At 41.1% G+C, this 21,008-nt stretch overlaps 1 protein-coding gene and 1 long non-coding RNA gene across 3 annotated transcripts in view; one reads left to right on the top strand and one right to left on the bottom strand.

Moving 5' to 3' along the window:
• LOC140907276 (uncharacterized) overlaps window positions 1-21,008 on the bottom strand; it is a 55,497-nt gene that overhangs the window by 6,419 nt on the left and 28,070 nt on the right. The window lies entirely within an intron of this gene.
• Window positions 1-21,008, top strand: part of STK17A (serine/threonine kinase 17a) — a 63,775-nt gene that overhangs the window by 20,779 nt on the left and 21,988 nt on the right. Inside the window, exons 2-3 of one of the 2 annotated variants that reach the window (XM_073332813.1) lie at window positions 6,831-6,923; window positions 7,588-7,800. In XM_073332813.1, coding sequence (XP_073188914.1) covers window positions 6,831-6,923; window positions 7,588-7,800 — 306 coding nt within the window. The remainder of the gene's footprint in view (window positions 1-6,830; window positions 6,924-7,587; window positions 7,801-21,008) is intronic. The other variant, XM_073332814.1, reaches the window with a different exon arrangement.

The following is a 21,008-nucleotide window of genomic DNA, read 5'->3' as shown; positions in this document are numbered from 1 at the left end:
TCATCGTTCCATCTCAATCAACCTCTCTATCTACCTATGTTTTACACTAAGCCACACGGATCTACACAGGAATCTGTTCTTCACACTCTAGATGGTAGAAGAGCACTAGCATTCTACCTAGATAGAACAAAACCTTTCTGTAAGTCACAGAGACTCATAGAATCATAGAATATCAGGGTTGGAAGGGACCCCAGAAGGTCATCTAGTCCAACCCCCTGCTCAAAGCAGGACCAATTCCCATTTAAATCATTCCAGCCAGGGCTTTGTCAAGCCTGACCTTAAAAACCTCTAAGGAAGGAGATTCTACCACCTCCCTAGGTAACGCATTCCAGTGTTTCACCACCCTCTTAGTGAAAAAGTTTTTCCTAATATCCAATCTAAACCTCCCCCACTGCAACTTGAGACCATTACTCCTCGTTCTGTCATCTGCTACCATTGAGAACAGTCTAGAGCCATCCTCTTTGGAACCCCCTTTCAGGTAGTTGAAAGCAGCTATCAAATCCCCCCTCATTCTTCTCTTCTGCAGGCTAAACAATCCCAGCTCCCTCAGCCTCTCCTCATAACTCATGTGTTCCAGTCCCCTAATCATTTTTGTTGCCCTTCGCTGGACTCTCTCCAATTTATCCACATCCTTCTTGAAGTGTGGGGCCCAAAACTGGACACAGTACTCCAGATGAGGCCTCACCAATGTCGAATAGAGGGGAACGATCACGTCCCTCGATCTGCTCGCTATGCCCCTACTTATACATCCCAAAATGCCATTGGCCTCCTTGGCAACAAGGGCACACTGCTGACTCATATCCAGCTTCTCGTCCACTGTCACCCCTAGGTCCTTTTCCGCAGAACTGCTGCCTAGCCATTCGGTCCCTAGTCTGTAGCGGTGCATTGGGTTCTTCCGTCCTAAGTGCAGGACCCTGCACTTATCCTTATTGAACCTCATCAGATTTCTTTTGGCCCAATCCTCCAATTTGTCTAGGTCTTTCTGTATCCTATCCCTCTCCTCCAGCGTATCTACCACTCCTCCCAGTTTAGTATCATCCGCAAATTTGCTGAGAGTGCAATCCACACCATCCTCCAGATCATTTATGAAGATATTGAACAAAACCGGCCCCAGGACCGACCCCTGGGGTACTCCACTTGATACCGGCTGCCAACTAGATATGGAGCCATTGATCACTACCCGTTGAGCCCGACAATCTAGCCAGCTTTCTACCCACCTTGTAGTGCAGACTCTTCATTTCCACCACTGAACAATTGAAGGGTGCAACCATTTCAAAACAAAGACTATCAAAATGGATTTCGAATTGCATCCATTTATGTTACCAACAACAAAATATACAATCCCCTACGGGGATCAGAGCCCATTCTTACATAACGTTCCAATCAGAGAACTATGCCAAGCTGCCATTTGGGCTTCCGTACACACGTTCAGTTGAAAGGGGAATATGTAGAACTACCTTAAGTATTTTTAAGGTGTTTGTGTGGAAAGATTAGCAAAGCATGTTGTATTTGAGGTGCTTTTCAATAAGAATCAAATTTAAAACTAACCAGTTTAAAGGCACTACCTCCAGATCTCAAACTTTGCCTCTTTTTAAAAAAACTTTTTCACTGGTGGCTTTTAAAGTCCTTACTTACACTTGCCCCTTTGAATTGATCTAGTTTGCTAGTTACTGCCTAGTGTAGTGTTTATTTTTAAAAGCAGAGATACAAAACTTCTAAGGGTATTAGAAAATATAATCATAGTCTGAGAACTAATCAGACACTTCTAGGTCTGTGTTTTTTTGTAAGAACTGGTTGTATTACACAAAAATTGTTGCATTTTATTTTATAGTTGTATACACAGGGCTTGCAAATGGATTTTTCACCTGGCGAGTGTCATCCCTTTCCATACAGTGTGAGCTTTTGTTTTAAAACAAGGGCTATAGTTTGTTGTGTTAGGTCTTGGCCACTAGAAAGTATGTTTTCACTTTTATTGGCTTGTACCATTTCTAACTCTATCCCTTGATATAACTTAATATTCTATTTTCTTTTTGTTTTTATTTGTAATCTAAACGAAATCAGGTCTATTTTTGACTTGATCGTTAACTCTAGTTAAAGTGATAAGCTGTCCTTTATGTCTCTATAGAGGAGCATACAAACCTTATTATTTCTCTGAAAAGTCGAGGAAAGGACATCGCAGAGCACATACTTTTGGAAAGATTCAGGGAGGGGGAGGTGTTGGGATCATCTCTACTGGGTATAACCAGAGCTGGTGTATGCCAGAGTGTGGCTGGGGTGTAACAACCAGGTTGCTGCAATCAGTTACTGAGTCAAACCTGCTTAACACACATTCAGCGTATGCTTTTCTGCTGGCTGGCAGGGTACAGGCTGTGAGCCACAGCAGAATAACATTTAAGGCACTCGCTTACAGAGCAGGCAGTGAGACAACCTCTCGCTGGGCTGGATTACACCCCACAACATGACACTCTCCTTTATGGCTGGACAGCTGTTTCATTTATAAAGGGACTGGTTGTGGAGAAATCTTCGGATCTATAGGCATCTTGGTGGTGCCAGATATTCTGAAGAAGAAGAGGAGACAATTTATTATTCTAAAAGAGAGCTTGCTGACACAGACCATGATCCTGAGTTTTCACCAGATGAGCACCTGGGAAGTGGCTTCTGCTTCTTCCCCTTCTGGTGACTCTCCACAGTTCTGTGACCTGATGGATCGCATGACATCTGCATTGAATTTACCTTCAGTAGTAGTGGAGGAAACCACCTATCTAGTGTTCGACATTCTTGGGGCTGTCTCCAAGAATAGGATGTCGTTACCAATTCTCCATGGTCTGCTGCAGCCTGTTAAGACTGTTTTATCCACTCCTTTCTCTTGTCAGCCTATTTCCAAGAAGGCAGACAAATTATATCAAATACTCTTGGGGTGGGGGTTGTATTTTCATACACACCCTGTATATAATTTGTTGGTACCTGCTACCAGCAATGGTTGAGGTCTGGACAAGCATATTCCATTCCTGCTGATAGAGAGGAGAAAGAGGATTGATTCCTTAGGAAGAAATGTGTTCTCTTCTTCCACTGTTGGTATTAGGGACGGCAAATTATTATGCTGTTATGACTCTCTGTCAATCCCACCTATGGGAAAGGATGCTATTGTTTGTACAGGATTTGCCAGATAATAAAAGGATGTTGGTTAATGTGATCCAAATGGAGGGTCAAAATGTGGCTAAGTATGCTCTCAGGGCTTCATTTGACACTTCGGCCTCTTCTGTTAAAACGTTGATTTCTGCAGTTACTCAGAGGAGACATACTTGGCTTCGCTCTTCTCTTCTGGCTCTGGATACTAGAATTAAGGTGGAAGATCTCCCCTTTGATGGTCTTTTCAGTGAAAAGACATGAATGACTGGAAAAGCTAAAGGAGGCAAGATCAGTGCTCTGTTCTTTAGGCTTGATTCCTTCTACTGGAAGACTTTCTACTCTTTCTTTCCATTATCAGAGACAGTATTATCCGTAGCCTTCCTTGATTTATTTCTTGTCAAATCAAAGATGACATCAGCAGGCTGTGACTTTCCAGAGTCAACAGAAGAAGTCTTTCAAATCAAGGCCTAAATCTCAACAATCTACTTCCTCCCTGTCATCTTCATTGAACACCAAGCCTCAGATTTGATGTGAGGATTGAGAACCAGTCAGCAAGGATCCTTGCCTTCCTCAGTTTGGAGACTAGCCCATTTTTTTCAGCAAATTGAGATTTATTACATCCTTGAAATTACAGAAAAAGGGCTATTATATTCACTATGAGAAACTATGCACTTTCAGTTCCCCATACCGTTCCCTTTTCAAGGAACCCTCTCACAACGCTATTCTACTTTCAGAAGTGCAGAAATTGCTTCTGATAGGAGCTGTCAGGGAGGTGTCCAAACACCTTGAGGAGTCAGGTTTTATTCTAGATACTTTTTAGTACAGGAGAAGAATGCAGGGGGAGGAAGGAGTTAATCCAATTTTAGATTTAAGACACTTGAACAAATATGTTTAGAAGTTTTGGTTCTGTACGTTAATTCTGGCCTTCATAATCTGTTCATTTTAACTGTGAATTAGTTTGTGACTCTCAATCGGAAGAATGCATATTCTCATATTTCTATCAGACAGTTGTCAAAAGTACCTTTGTTTCGTGGTGGCAGGACACCATTTCCAGTACAAGGTGCTCCCATTTGGCCTGTCCTCAGGACCAAGAGTATTGTACAAATTGCCTCTCTGTGGTAGTGGCTCAGCTCAGAATGCAGGGTATATCTGGATGATTGACTGTTGAAGGCTGCTGTTCCCAAAAATCTATTAAGCCACATCACTTATACAATCACCCTTTTTTTTTTTCCTCCGGACCTGGAACAACTACTGAAAGTCAAGTTAAATCTGTTCAACTCAACATTTTATTCTTGGGTGCCATATTGGACTCAGAAAAGCCTTTTTACCACAGGACAGATTTTTTTTTAAATAGTGAAGAATATTTTAAACTTTCAAGTATGTCAGAACTCAAAGTAATTTTCTTCCTGATTCTCATGGCAGCTACTACTTATGTAAATCTCCTGGAGTGTCTTGGAATTAGGCCAGTGCATCACTGGATGTCTCAGGTCAATGAGCCAAATCTGGATAATCTTCAAACGTTCCGGACTTGCTGATGTGGTAGGCAGTCAGAGCACATGTCCTCAGAGACTTTCAGTTCAATCCCCCTTCGCCATCAGTGAGGATAACTTCAGATGTGTCAAACAATGGTTGGGGGGGATAGGCATGTCTGAGTTATCATACAGTTTGAGATCACTGGGTTTCTCAGTAGCGGGACTTACACATAAACATGTTGGAGTTAAGAGAAACTTCGTCTGGCCCTCACGTTGTTCCTCCCTCACATACGTGGGAAGGTTGTTCAAGTAGTGAAATAAAACATAGTGGCTGTTTTACATCAACAAATGGGGGTGCTCACTCTGCTCGGCTACATGCAGAAACGATCAGTTTATGGGACTGGTGCATTCTGTGTGACATTTTTAAGTCTGGTGGGCCTGCATTTAGCAGGGGAAGACAACGTAATTGCAGATCTGCTCCGCAGCAAGTTTTCTCAAATGCACGAATGATCCTTTAAGGATCACTTGACTCAGAGCGTTTGTTTCTAGTTAAGGTTGACCAGATGTGGACCCGTTTTGCTACAAGGTTCAACAAAGTGGCACCTCTCCTGCTTGAGAGCAGGAAGAGACAGTCAGTCCATCTTCGATTCTTTCCTTCTGCACTCATGAAGGGGCCTTCTATATGCTTCTCTCCTCCCCCCTTTTCATTGATCCAGAAAGTGGTGACGATTGCTCAGGACAAGGAAAAGATAATTCCGATTGCCCTGGCTTGGCCACATTACCAGAGGTTTATGGATCTGCTTCAGCTCTCCCCTGGGGTCTTCATATGTAATCTTCCTTCTCAGCAATAGAGTAGGATTCTTTATCCAGATCCGCAGTCCCTCCACCTGACTACTTGGGGTGATCGGACTTTGACTGTCAATTCTTGAAGACTCATGCTCATCAGTGCAGAAGAATGCATTGCTTCATTCTAGAAAACTATCAGAAAGTGTGTGTTTGTTATTTGAAATGTTGCATACTAATGAGGGGGAATCTCTTTTATGTATTTTGGATACAAAGAAAGCTCATGCATATTAGTGAAATAGAACTAAAGGTTTTGGAAAATCAGCATGAGATACACATAATCTAGACAGGGATTCTGTGGGGCATACTGTCTCTCCCAAGACTATTTCTAGATTGATTAAACAACACTGTTTGAATATTACATGGTCGCAGAAATTCCTGTACCTACAATGGTTCAATCTTATTGCACTAGAGGTGTGACATCATCTTTTGCTCGCCCAAGTGACTGTTGCTGAGATTTGCAGGGCTGGAACCTGGATATGCACACTCTTGCTAAACATTATGCACTTGATTAGCCTTCAGGGCAAGGGTGGGCAAAATACGGCCTGCAGGCCGGATCCAGCCCATCTAATATTTCTGTGCAGCCTCCTTTGCCCCCTCGCGATCTCAGAGTCCGAGCCACTGAAAGTCCTGTGGCGCAGCGGGCTGCTCAGGCAGGCTGCCTGCCTGCCTGCCTGCCATGGCCCCGCACCGCTCCTGGAAGCAGTCGGCTGATGCTGGCATGTCTCTGCATGCCCCTGGCGGGAGGAGCAGGAGGCGGGTCTCTGTGCTGCCCCCGCCCCCAGCACCATCCTCACAGCTCACATTGGCTGGAAACCAGTGATTGCTTTGTGGGCACAGGCAGCACACGGAGACCCGCTTCACCCAAGGGGCGCACAGAGATGTGCCAGCAGCAGCCGGCTGCAGCCACTTCTGGGAGCAGCGTGGGGCCACAGCATACAGGCAGTCTGCCTGAGCTTTGCTGCACCGCCAGCCAGGAACTGCCTGTGGTAAGCACCTCCCAGCCAGAGCCTATGCCTCGCACTCCCTACTACACCCCAACCCCCTGCCCCAGGTCAGAACCCCCTTTCCCACCCAAACTCCCTCCCAGACCATGCACCCCCTCCTGCACCCCAGCCCAGAGCCCCCTTCTGCACCAAACTCCCTCCCAGAGGCCACACCCCTCACCCCCTCCAGCATTCCAATCCCCTGCCCAAGCTGAGAGCTCCCTCCTGCACCCAAACTCCCTCCGAGGCCCTGCATCCACTCCATTAATATAGTAGAAATGTGCAGCCCATGACGATTTACCAAAATCCATGGAGTGGCCCCCCTGTGAAAATTATTGCCCACCCCTGCTTCAGGGTCTGATGCCAGATGTGTTAGAGTGGTTTTTCAATTTCTGTTCAGTTCAGGCTCTGGTTCCCCCAGGCTATTTTCAGCACTACTCATCAAACTACTCGTAAGTGGGAATTTGCAGAACTACTCAAAGAAGAAATTAAGGTCAGTTCAGTGTTCTTTGAGATGGCTCTGCATACTCATACATCCCTCCCACCTTCCCCTCCTCTGTCTTTTTGTTCTGTATTTCTGGCTTGGTGGTGGAAGGAGATGAGCTGGTAGAGGGCACTGTGCCTCCTTATATAAGCTTGCTTCAGAACATTCAGGGATGCTGGGGTGCGGGGGAATAAGAGCACAGGCACTTTAACATGGCTTGGAGACTGTTCTCCCGTTAGGCATCTTTGTGCGGCACGCTACCATAAGTGGAATACTATACTATACTATAAGTGGAATATGCAGAGCCATCTTGAAGAACTCTGGTTACAAATAAGTAACCTTCACTTCCTGAAATTGATGGATTTTTTTTTTCTACTGAAAGGCTCAATTTTTGTAGATACAATATGGTACAGTGAATAAACGTAAAATATATTCCAGTTTGAGCTGTTACTGGTTCCAGCAGTATCCCCTGTTTTAAATGTAGGGAATATCACTGATACAGAGTGAAAACTCTAAATTTGGAACATATTCTAAATGTTCCCACTGTAGTTTCTTTTGAGTTTTCTAAAATATTTTAAATTAATTTTAAATAGTCTGATTAAAATTTGACTAGTGATTTTAATACTTAAATTAAGGATCATCCATCTGATTTAATATTTTGCTTTAATTCCAGAGGGAAGTTTGCAGTGGTGAAGAAGTGTGTCAAGAAAGATACAGAAAAGGAGTTTGCAGCAAAATTCATGCGAAAAAGAAGAAAGGGCCAAGACTGTCGAATGGAAATAATCCATGAGATAGCTGTCCTTGAGTTGGCGCAATGTAACCTTTGGGTCATTAATTTACATGAAGTTTATGAGACTGCAACAGAGATGATTTTAGTTCTGGAATAGTAAGTACTAATGTCATATTGTGGGGTCTGACACTTTTTCCCCATTTTAGAGTGTGTATGTGTGTGTGTGTGAGAGAGAGAGATACTCACACTAAGTAATTTCTTGAATTATTTGCTGAAAATGAAAAATCTAAATACTGTGCACCCAAAAGACAAGAAATTTGAAAACTGATATTTCATTGCTGAGTTGCTTTAACCACCTGGTTTTTGGGTCTAGAAGAAAGAATGATGAAATCAGGAATTACAAGCAGTTATGTGGGATCAAGTGGCTATTGTGGACTATATCAGTTTCCCTAATCTAGTTGAATTTATAATCTATTTGTAATAGGTTGCCCTGTTTGTAATATGCTTTTAGCTTTGTGGTCATGTGTTACACTAACTTCTCTAGATACATTATTTCATTAGAAAAATTAATATCATGTGAAGATACAAGACAGTAGATTCTCTCTCCTGGTAGAAATTGGGGTGGAAGACGCCAGGCATGTGCCTGCTTTGTTCTATAGGCTCAAACATAAACATACTAGTTGGGCTGACTATGGGCCTGTATATCCCTTTTGAATACAACTCATTTTTCCTTGTGCTGACAGCTGCCAACTAGCGCCCCTTCTTATAGTGATGTACGTTAACCACTGCCTTACAACATTATTGCAGACAGGTTCCTAGAGAGAGCTGAAACGTCAATTATTTTTCTGTCTCAAGTAGAAATATAAACCTCTTTCAGAAAAGGTTTATTCATTGGATCTGCAAAGTCTCTGCTACTTTCTTGCTAGTCAGACTGAAATAAAAGCTAGTTTGAAGGAAGAAGTTAGCAATGGCACTGTGCTTCAACTACAGCTTCCAGTTTGTATTCTGCCACTGAACATACCCATGGCATCTTGAAGCCCTCCTATTGGAACATATATTGCTGATGTCCCATTTGTAGTGTGTCTTCTGCACTGGATTGTTCTGCTAATAAGACTGTTCTTTTTCCTGTGCACCAGAGAAGAAGGCAGGTTTTGTGGTTAGGGCCCTAGGCTGGGGCTCTCAGATCTGGATTCAATTTCCTGCCCTGCTACAGATTTCAAGTGACTTTCCTAATGTCACACAATTTCTCTCAGCCTTAGTTTCCCTTTCTGTAAAGTGGGGGTAAAATATGTGTTCTCCCCCTGCTCCCTAGGAATTTTATCTCTTTAGACTATAAACCCCTCAATGCTGGGACTCTTACTACATGTATATACCCCACTTAGCATATCAGAGTCTCAATCTTTATTAAATTCTCCATAGGCTACTTTAGTACAAATAATAAAAATCCCTTTTTATGCTCTTCCAGTAGGCATATTCTAGCTGAACCAATGCTTGCTAAATAGCTTGGTGTTGAAGTTTCTCAGATTCTTGTTCATAGGCTAAAATGTGGATTATATGAAATTGTGATCAGGACCTTATGCTTACCCATCTCCATACTTCTGAGCAGCTCAGTTAAATGGAAGAGAGGCTGTAGAAGATCAATGGGAATTTGTTTTTAAAATAAATAGTGCACTACAGTAGAACCTAAGAGTTATGAACCCCAGTTATGAACTGACCATTTAACCACACACCTCATTTGCAACCAGAAGTACGCAATCAGGCACCAGGAGAGACCCCAAAAAAGGAAATACAGAACAGTACTATGTTAAAAGTAAACTACTAAAAAGGGTAAAGCAGCATTTTTCTACTGCATAGTAAAGTGTCAAAGCTGTATAAATCAACGTTCAGTTGTAAACTTTTGAAAGACCAACCGTGTTTTGTTCAGTGTTACGAACATTTCAGAGTTACTCACAACCTCCATTCCCAAAGTGTTCGTAATTCTGAGGTTCTACTGTAGAACCTTGTTATAATAGGTATTTTCTAAAAGTCAACTCTTGTTATATATTCTTTATTTGCACTGCAGTATGTAGATTGTCTATGGAGTGTAATCGAGTGAGGTATAGAAAACTGGAATAGCGTCTGTATTTAGTTTATTGCCAGTGATATTTAAACAAAATAGCTAGTTTCAAAATTTGAATCCAACAGGGATGTGGTATATGCTTAGACACCAAATCCAGAAGTAAACAATTGGCTTTTTTTGTGACACATGGAATACAGAACTGCTGGGTTTTTTGATAGGAGGAGTTAGTACTTCATTACACATACAAAGCACATTTAGGATTGCAAACTACAAAAACACACTTCCACTGACTTCAGCAAATATATCTGGACACTTTTCTAATGTCAGCATGTTCCAGTGACATGTTGAAACAAAACTGGTCTGAGTGTTAGTAAACTTCTGACCTTCTGGATTCAGAGGATTAATAAACATACAGTTTAGACTGCAAACTCTTTTTAGGGCAAGGTACTGTCTCTATACACTCTCTTGTACAGCATGTAGCAAAATGTGGCACCCCTGATCTTAACTGGTGTGGTTGGACACTACAGGGGGTCCCTGGTATATGTCGCTGTTGCGTTCTTGAAAAAGGCGATGGATACCGAAACAACGGATACTGGGGACTTTTTCTCCATAAGAAATAATGGCCTGCCCCACCTCTTACCACCCAGTTCTGCCCCCTCCTCTGAGTGCGCCCTGTCCCTGCTCCTCCCCCTCCCTCTGAGTCTTCTGCACACTGGGGAACAGCTGTTTCGCAGTGTGCAGGAGGCGCTGGGAGGGAGGGGGAGGAGTTGATAGGTGGCCCACAGGGCCACTGGCAGACAGGAGGCGCTGAATAAATCCTTGTATTAAGTGGTGATTGAAATTGTTTTCTGAGGGAAGAATATTTAGGAAATAGTCTCAAAAATAGAGCCACCTCTGTCATCTACTAATACTTTTGCAATGTCTTTGAAGGATGGGAGAGGGAGACTTTGTCTAAAGCTATAAATCCTCCCTTCCTTAAGTGGTTTCAGCAGCATTTTTTAACACAAATAACAAGTTTGTTATTTTCATCAAGGTATTTATAATGCACCTGTTGACATAGTGCATAGGTGCCCATTTATGCCTAACACGATTTAAATAGGATGTAATTAGCTTGTCTAATCCAGAAAAAATAGATTTGAGGTGGTATAAATGTCTAGTCCACTTGCTTTATGGTGGTGGCCAAAGTGAGACCTGTTGCCTCGTAGTGTTTCAACTTTCATAAGGATCCCAACAAAGTACTGAGTGCAGCTAGTTGTGAACATGTAGCATGAAAAATCTAATATTGTTTCAAGTTTAAAGTAATAGGGTCCACCAGAGTGGAAATAATGGTATACAGTTTTCATAGTTTGATCTGGGATCTTCTATCAATGGGTACAAAGTAAACTGACCCTCCCTCCCCTTTGGGTCATATTTTATGTGGAAAGCAAGGCTTTTCTGGCAGTGGATAGTTTAACTTCCATCAGATCTAGTTTTCTAGTACAAAAGTTGAACTGAAGCAAATTGTGTTCACTTTGGCCCCAAATTGCTACTCGTGTCTTCCTTGGATGTCACTCCTGCCAATTCATCATATCCGTTAACACACTGATACGTGACTACCCTTATAACTATTGTAAGGGGTCCTTCTAATCATCTGACATGAAGAGCTCTGTGTAAGGAAAACTTGTCTCTTTCACCAACAGAAGTTGGTTCAATAAAATATTACCTCACCCACCTTGTCTCTGTAATATCCTGGGACCAACACAACTGCAACAACACTGCATGCAAACAGATAGTGACAGCTAGGCTTAACTGCAGCCATTAGGTTCCAGTCAGGAGCTTCAAATTAATCACTGTGTAGCTTACACATCAGAACACTTTGGCTACACTCTACCAGAAACAGTAATATTATGCCATTTGTATATTACTATGTCAATATGGAAATGAAACTTATCTAATTAAAATACTCTGCATTATACGGCTCCTCTAGGTATATCACTGCTGCTTCTTTGCTGTCTCTAAACAACTGATTTTCTAGAAAATAATGTATAGACAATATTTTTTTTATATGCTAGGTTGTGCTGGCCGGGTATTTAGACTAAACTTCTCAGACCAAGAACAGTCAATATGTGCCTTATGTAGTATGAAATACATTCTTAGCACTTCATGAAGTATAAAATGAATTCATGAGACTAACTTTTTGCGGTGCAGTACACATGAAGACTGTTCTTTGATATTAACCTGTGCATGATGTATGAATTCATTAAAGTTTAATGACAAAATTTGCATTGTTTTAAGACACAGATAATTACATGAATGTAAAAGATGACATTTTTCTATAATTGGTCCTAAACACACCTGCGAAATCTGGCCTCAAATGCTGTCTTACGTTTTTAATACTATTTTTAAAGAAGTCAAAAGTAAATAAAATATCCCTTGTAGATAAAGGACAAGGTTTTTAAACTTAAAAGGAAATCCACTTTTCCATGAAGTAGCTTGTAGAGCTATTTAAAATTTGACACTGCAGATCCTTTTTTCCTCTTTCTTGTACTTGCAAGGACTCCAGTAGAAATATAAAATAAGTATGACACTCATGCAGCATGGTATTTAGCTGCCTTCTTATGTAATTTGTGGGAAGAAAATAAATTCAGTACTTTTTTCATTTAAAAACAAGGCATACTGCCATAGAACTAAAAACTTCCTGTGTGCAAAAAATAACCTAGTACAATAAATATGTACTACCTACTATAGAAAGTGTCCTTTTTATTTCCAATACAGGGAACAAGGTAACAGTTGCCTCTGATATAGGGGTTCCCTAATGTGGTATGCCTGCCCCTGGGGGTTTGCGAGACATCTCTGTGGGGGATGTGGGAGAAATTATGCAACAGTGGATCTTTCTGTCTTTCTTTATTACATTTTCCTAATAGGCTACTCAGACGAAGCTTCAAAATTCTGTGGGAATTTGTTATATAAAATGTGGTAGTTAGTTTGTTTCGAAATGTACCAATGAGAACACAGATATACAGAGATGCTGACGTACAGAGCCCTCACATCCAGTCACGGTACAGCGTGGGTTTGGTTGTCCAGCAACTGTCCAGTCTAACTGAGCTCAGAACTTAGTCGGGTTTTTTTTAGTTGTATATGTCACACTATAAATAGTGAAATATGGACAGATGGCTAAAGGCAGGTAGTGTTAAGAACACACAAAGTATCAGTAATGAGACAGGCAGGTGCGGGCAGCTGGTAGATTTGGAAGGGGTACACAATAAGAAACTTTGGGAGCCTCTGCTCTAATACAATAGGATCATAATGTTCTTCTGCATCCCTAGTGGAAAGTCCAAGGTGAAGAGGAACTATAACATATTGGTTAACCAGTAGCTGATGCTTCCTCCTTTATCTAATTTGCAAACTACATGAAGTGGCAGTTAAGGTTGAGGTAGGATACATTCCATCCACCCAAAACTTTAAGAATGGAAATAAGTCAATGGGAAAAAATTGTATGTTCTTTTCTACCTTCATATAGTCTACAACAATATTGACAGCGAACATGAAAACTATTCCATAAAGCTTTCACTTCTACTTCCAGCAAATGACACTGGAATACAGAAATGTAGGTTGTATGTTGGGAGATGGGAATTGATATATGACTAATGTGCCAGTCAGCAATGTCCTGATGTTGATATTTGGTCCCTGACCAAAATTTAGTGGTTTAGTGAAAATAGCTGGAGTATCTAAAAAGCTGTTCCTCCCCCCCCCCCCAAGCCCTCAAGAGTCTCAAAGTGGAGAAGAGAAGCATGCAGATTCAAAAGTCTCTCCGTTCTGATCATCCATGCTGTAGCATTTGTCAGTTGTAAAGAGAGAAATGTCCCCTTGCCTTGTATTGGTCTCTGGCACCTCAGTATATAATGTATAATAATGAAGTGGAAAAAAAAGTTAGAGCATGAATGAATGAAATTATGCTCAGAATTCAAGTAAGTTCAACAAAAGATGTTGAAATCTTGTGTTTGTCATGCAGGCCAAAAAGAACTTCACCATCACAGTGCATTTTGAAGTCCCAACCAGCAGAATTGTTTTGGGTTGTACACTGTGTAATGAATCTTCACCACTTTGATACAGAGTAGTGTTTCTTAGACTCATAAACTTTAAGGCCAGAAGAGGACCATCATGATAAAGATTAAGATTCTGCCACAGGTACTTTTAGTAAAAGTCAGGAACAGGTCACAGTCAATAAATAAAAATTCACGGAAGCTGCGCTGGTGGGCCTGGGGACTGCTGCCCCAGAAGTAGTCACGGAGGTCCTGGAAAGTCAGAGAATCTGTAACGTCTGTGACAGAATCTTATCCTTAATCATGATAATCTAGTCTGACAACCTGCACATTACAGGGCACAGAACCTCACCCTCGTGTAGTGTAGGCCTTTATCCTCTGGCTGAGTTACTGAAGACCCCTAATCTTGACTCAGAGACTTAAAGTTACACCATTTACTCTTGTTCAAACCAGTGGGTGAGCCATGCCCTACACTGCAGAGGAAGGTGTATCCTCTCTTACCTGATTTTCTTCCCACTCACCATTAGAATCAGGTATGGAGATTACATGAGCATCTCCCAGCCGTCTTCCCCAGATTCCTAGTTTAAAGGTCTTTTAATCAATTGTGCCAATTTTCATCTCAGAAATCTACTTCTGTCCCTACTCAGATGGAGTCTATCCCATGAGTACAGTTCTCTGTCTGTGAATACCTCCCAGTGGTCAAACGTCCTAATGCCCTCCTTACAGCACCATTGCCTGAGCAGTCTGATTATCATAATCTTGTCTCACCTTCGCTCTCCTCTAGGGACAGATAGAAAGCCACTGACGATTACCCGAGCCTCCATTTCTTTAAGCATCTTCCCCAGCCTGGCGTCGTCTTCCCTGATGCATCCCAGCGAGAATCTAGCAGTATCACTTATTCCAACGTAAAGGACAATAAGTGGATTCTTTCCTACTCCCATTAAGCTCCTCTTCCACCTCAGATCCAAATTCCATATCTTAGCTTCTGGCAGACAGCGCACCCTTCAGTTCTCTTTGTCAGCTCTGGTGATAGCCTTGTTGCCCTTCTTAATAGGGAGTCCCAATCACGTAGACCTGTCTTTTCCTGGTGTTGGTGTAATTTTCCGGCCTTCCCCCTTCTGTTCTTTCTGGCTGCAAGTCATCTTGTCCTGTTTTCTCACTTGCAATCTTCTTAGAGTCATCCTCTATCCTCCTGGGGCTCCAAACTCTGGCTACCTCCATTGACTCTTCCCCTCTTCTTGTAGGACTAGTCACTCTTCTCTTCTTCCTTGCCTTCCCATCTTCTGTTACTGCTTGCCTGTCTCCTTCATTTTGCACCTCAGCAAACCTGTTCCTCAGCTCTATTTCTCCTTCACTAGCCAGTCTTTTCTTCTGCCTTATAGTCACATGCTTCCACTGGCCACTTTCCTCATCCAGTAGTTTACCCTCACAGTTGACTTCTTTAAATAATTTCATTAATAAAATTACTTATTTGATCAAAATTGAAAATCTGTAATGGCAGCTGTGTCAGGGAATGGAGGAAAACAAGATATATGCTTTGATTTTTTTGGCTCACTTTACTCACTAAGGTTCTGGAGCTATGTTAAGGAAAAGTTAGCACATGTGACTCCATTTTGGTTTGGGGCCCACCATTGTTTAAATGCCAGCACATCATACACCAGGAGGAGTAATCCTTAGATATTGAATCCCTGTGAAAATCCTCCTCCTTGTCTCCAGCCTGCCTTGACTCCCAGTATCTGGTTTTTGTCAGTCTCTAACTCCCTGTCTCTTGGCCTTGATGTGAGGCCTCCCATCCTGATAATAAAAGTTACTGATGCATAGCTTTAGGACCATGCTGTGTAATTAACATACTGGTATAGCACGAGGAATGCACCAAGCAGGGATAGGTGGTAGATAAGACAAGGGTTTGTTTATTGGCTAAGGTTTCCGATGCACGAGGGCAACATGCTTTGCTAAAAAGTATATAACCTTTGTATAATCTGCATTCAGGGTCCCCTCCTGGCTAGCAGGGGGGCACCACGCTCGAGCGTAATAAACTTAGTGTCTTTTGGGAACTCTGCAGTTGTGGACTTTGTTTCTGTGCCTCAGCCTAGATTCGAACTGTGCGTGACCTATCAGGTATAATTCGCAGCACTGGTGTGCGTGTCCTATCAGGTGTAATTCGTAGCACTTGTGTGCGTGTCCTATCAGGTGTAATTCGTAGCACTTGTGTGCGTGTCCTATCAGGTGTAATTCGTAACAAGCTACTTGGTGAGTTCTGTGCACTGACCTACGATTTAGACCTATGCCATCTTAGCTGTTAAAATCTCGTTGACATTGGATCAGTTCTTCATTTTGGAGTGTTGCCTTCCGAAAGGGAAATTGTAACACCAGGTCAAGAGCTCTCTTTAGGGTGATGCCCGATGGGACGGGAAACAGGAGCTTGAGGTTGTGCCAGTAAACCTTACTGTCTGGTCTGGGCTATGGGGAGGAATGGAGTTCTAGCCCCACAGTCCTGCAGCTGAAAATACTTGGCCATATCTGTGCTTTTTTTGGTCTTGGCTGGGGCTTTTCTCCCCTGGAGAAAAATAGTTGATTTGAAGATTTTTGCAAGAACAAGACTTAAGGGGGGAGCTCAGCTGGATAGGGATGATCTGATTCCAGCTGATTAGTGGGACTACATCCAAAGTTGAAACAAGTATGTGAATCCCATTTACTCCATTGTTGAACAGGAGGGCACAGAAATCCTCTTTTGGAACATAAACTCTCTAATCTTTCTTTTTTGAGAGGGGGAGGGAACTACTGAAAAATTGTGGTGGGACAATTCTGGCAATACCTGGAGTCCTCAGACTTCCTTGCTCTGTTTCAACCTGGCTTTTAGGACTGGGTATTTATATGGAAACTGCTGGCCTCATTCTGGCAATAGATGAACATTAGATCTAGCTTCCTTTTTATACTCTTGACCCAGTGAGTGTTTGGATACTGGCAGAGATAGATGGAGTTGCACTAGAATGACACACTTTTTCTTCTCTGAGAGGTCACCTAAATTGGGTAGTTATCTGCCAGGCCTCTGATGGACAGGGTACAACAGACTTTTGTTGTCTCCCTTTCTGTTAATTGAGTGTATGAACTCACTAACATAAAATTAGATAAAAATGTATTCACTATTAAATTGAATACATATTTACATTTTAGTAATGATTAGCAATAAGATTTCATTTGAAATTTCAAAAAAAATGCTGCATGGTACTTGCTTTCATAAACAAGGCAGTATAGTAGAGGCAAGTGACTCCAACTGCTATAGCTTTTATGTTTTGAAAAAGACTCACCTCTTGAGTTGTTCTACTTCCTCTGAGCCTGTTAGTTAAATTACAGGTGTAGTGTTGAAGACACAAGCATCCAAAACTTGTGCTCATTACTTTTTTTACTCTATCTAAATTGTATTTTTAACACCAGTTCTTATGAAGATTCTGCTACACTGCAGTCTGTGGTTTGTTTTCCCATGAGCATTTCTTGTGGAGGTAGATGAGGGGTTGGGAGAAGCTCCCAAAACTGTAATTCCATAATGACTCTTCATTCAACAAGCTGCAATTTAAAAGGCATTTAGGCTCTTGAAGAGTAAATGTTGTTGTGCTAAACATTTCTGTTAATTGGGTATATGGTACTGTTCTTGATTATTTTTACCGACACTGAATGGACTGAATATTGCAAAATAAGGTGTAAATCAATCAGTGCTTCTTTAAGTAATGATATTGTGATCTTGTTAATTCGACTTCACTTTACTGCTTTGAAACAATGACTTACACCATCTTGTACCAATAGAGCCTTTTTACATCGGAGAATAACTAACTGTCTAAATAAACCAACTTGTGGGGTTACACCATGTCTGTTGTAGACATTCATAGTTAGGAACTGAGTACACTTTATTCTTGTAGGGGTCTTGCTTTAAATAGCGCTTTAAAGTCTGAGTGTAAAAACTTTTTACCTAGTGAAATCAATATCCCCCTCCTACTCCCACCCCCCACATACACACAATATATCCTGGAACATTTATTTGTTAAGGACAGTGAAAAGGTTATACTGTCAATCTGAAACAAAGCAAAAAGGCTCTGATCTCCTCCCCTCTACCCCACCAAAAATAGTACCATATATACAAGATGTCCCCTTTTGCTTCTCTATCTCAGCAGTGTCTATATAAGTCGTCCTGTGTGTTTAGACCATTTGACTTTTGACGTATATGCACATATACTTACTGAGAACCATGCATGGCTTTCTGAGCTTTGTGTGGCCTACTTAAATTGTAGGAAAAGAAAAAGGAAACTCTCTTGTTGGAAGTAAGATTTGGTAAATGTTAATACTGGACTCAAGCAACTTTATCTTTATTTAGGAGATATATATCTATAATGAATTCATTATACATGTGCAAATTGTGTGATATAAATTAGCTATGATAATAATCTGACATTGCTATAAGTTTATTTTAAACATACTATTGTTTTTGCTTCCAAAAAACTGAACTGCAGTATAGCTAGGAAATACATAAAACAATGTACTGTAGTGCAGTTGGCACAACTTGACATGAATAGTCAGTAGACTTTTGTTGGAGTTCATTATGACATTGTACTTCTAATGACTTGTGACTGAGTTGGCTCATGGCTAGCAGACTGTTTTTGCTTAAGGGCATCAATTATGCTCACTGTGCCATAATGATACACAAAACAGTCTAGCAAAAATTTCTCCTCTTGTGTTTCTGTAAAGGGTCACTAGTTATTTTATTCAACAACACGTCACAGTGTGTTTTAAATTCTATCCAAATATGTCACCACCATATTCAGAGTGTGAATTGCCTGGAAGAAGTTGTCCTTTTTCTGTCCTCTAAAGTGCAAAAATTAGTATTCAAGAAAAGCTTTGTTTGAATTTTGAAAACATTTCTGCTTCATATTTGCAATTGCTCTTTTATAAGACTTCTGAAATTATATAGCATGTCCAAAGTATAAGAGAAAATCCCAGCACATTAGGTTTTCGTCAGATACTAAAGGCCAGAATTGAACAAGTATTTATAGACCTAAAGATGCAAATAGGTACCTAGTGTGATTTTTCAAAAGCACGTAGGTGCCTAACTTCTATTGTGTTAAACTTCTTTAAAAAGTATTAGGAAGCAGGAGGGCTCAGTGTTCAAAAATGTATCTGAAGCACAAATTTTAGCTGGAGTCTTGAACTGCATCTTTACATGAAAATAGTGATGATTTAAAATAAATGCGTTTTAAAATAAATTTGCAACCTCACTTACATGCCTAGCTGAACCTCTGAGGTACTGATCTGCACAAGCAAAATCAGATTTCAAATATGTTTTTGTCCATATGGTTGTACTGATATAACATCTTCTTTGTTAACATAGTTTGCTTGCTTGTACCTTGATGTAGACTCCAATTTATATCAATTCCTAAACAGCGGGGGAGGGGAAGCAGCTCTATAACCAAAGAAAACTTGTAGCAATTGAAAACTTACTCCCCTTGAAGTTAGCATGCCCCTCAGTGACTATTCGTGGATCAAATCCATTCGGTGAGGACTTACAGCAAACCAGAGATCTTTCCCAAACATCACAGCAGAGGGAGCTGACTTTTCTACTGCAGTGTGCTTTGTCTGCTGCAAGACAGCCAAGTAACTTGACCTTTCTTGCTTTATTCCCCAATACATTTTTCTGTCTTGATTTGTTTCAATTATAAATGATTTTCTGGGTTTTGTAACTTTTGTCATCCTTCGAATTTTTTGAACCTATAATCCCACTAAAATTCAGCCACAGCACAGTTTATTCCATCAGATCCTTCTAGTGATGGCAAAATATGTTGCAAGTCCAAATATTATGAAAAATGTGGAGTAGTGCTGCAGCTTTGATTCAGGATGTTTGTAGTTGTTTGATTTATAAGGTCCTCAAAACCTTAGGAAAGCCTAGACTCCAAAGGCAGCTCTCAGAAAGTGGTATTATTCTCTTCATTCCCCTCATACCTCCGCTTCTGCAAATAACAAAAAATCGGGAAGGTGCAAGAATGTAGATTTCCAATCATGTCATTTGTATTCTCACTGATGCAGCTAATCGTTGAGTGCTTTGGTACTCTTGGTACAATCAATCTTCATCTCAGAAGTCTGAGGTAGAAGGCATTTTTGATGTTTCTTAAAAGTCTTAACATGTAAGTACTCCACGGTTGAGAAACAGGTGGACATAGTGTATTTTAGTATTCCAGTATCTTGTGCCTTTCTTCATAATTCAGCCCATCACTATGGCTAACACAGAGATGTGCCATCAAGACTTTCCTTTCCAGGGAAGGCAGTAGGACTGATCAGTCCCTTATGTGTAAAGACCCAATCCATCTCCCAGTGAAGTAACAGAAGTCTCTGTATTGACTTCAAAAGGAAGTTGGCCTAGGCCCTTAATCTTCTGCAAAGCAAAGAAGTAAATTTCTAAAGAGTGGTCTTATGGATGGTGCTGATGAAAGCAAAGGAAATGGTGAACTTCAAAGGGTATGTCTACTTCAAGCTGAGGGGGGGCAGGGTATATGATTCTTAGCTTGAGAAGACATATTCAAGAGCTAGCTCTTATCAAGCTAGCATGCTAAAAATAGAATGTAGCTGCAGGAGCACAAGGAGCCGGAAGGGCTAGCTGCCCTGCATACGTATCTAGCATCTCTGATAGACACTTAGGGCGTCTGCTCCCTTTTGCTATTTGCACTGCTGCAACTGTATTCTATTTTTAGCATGCTAGTTTGACAAGAGCTAGCTGTTGAGTATATCTTCTCAAGTTGGGAATCACACCCCCAGCTCAGTGTAGACATATCCTATAGGAGCCTGGCGCATCACTGGATTTTCACTTTGCATTAATATGTTGAGAGCTCAGACTTTGAATATACTAAAATGAGAAAATCGAGCTTTTTATGAATTTTCATATTCTAAGACTTCCATAACTTAGTACCTATAAAAAAATAGAATCTAATAAAACAGCTCTTGGGTTTAAGTGCTATAATTGCTCTACATTTCAGTGCATAGATCTTCTTGTTTGGAAATACTCTCTTAATAGAGGAGGATTTTCATGTTAGTGTAACTGCAGTAAGGGGATATTTCTCCCGGTGACTGAGTTCCTGAACCTGCAACCTTTTTTTTTCTCTTCTGAATGTAAAAGACTAGTATAGTAGGTGGCTAGCCATTTTTGATGACCATATCTTTCCTACTACTTCACTTTCTTTTCTCTACAGTTTAGCTGACAACACCAGCAAACTGTATCCTTACCACTGTATATAGGGCCCTACCAA

This window comes from Lepidochelys kempii, chromosome 2 (assembly GCF_965140265.1).
Source record: "Lepidochelys kempii isolate rLepKem1 chromosome 2, rLepKem1.hap2, whole genome shotgun sequence".
Lineage (NCBI taxonomy): Eukaryota > Metazoa > Chordata > Testudines > Cheloniidae > Lepidochelys > Lepidochelys kempii.
The sequence above is the reverse complement of the archived record's forward strand: the minus strand, read 5'-3'. Positions and strand labels throughout refer to the sequence as shown.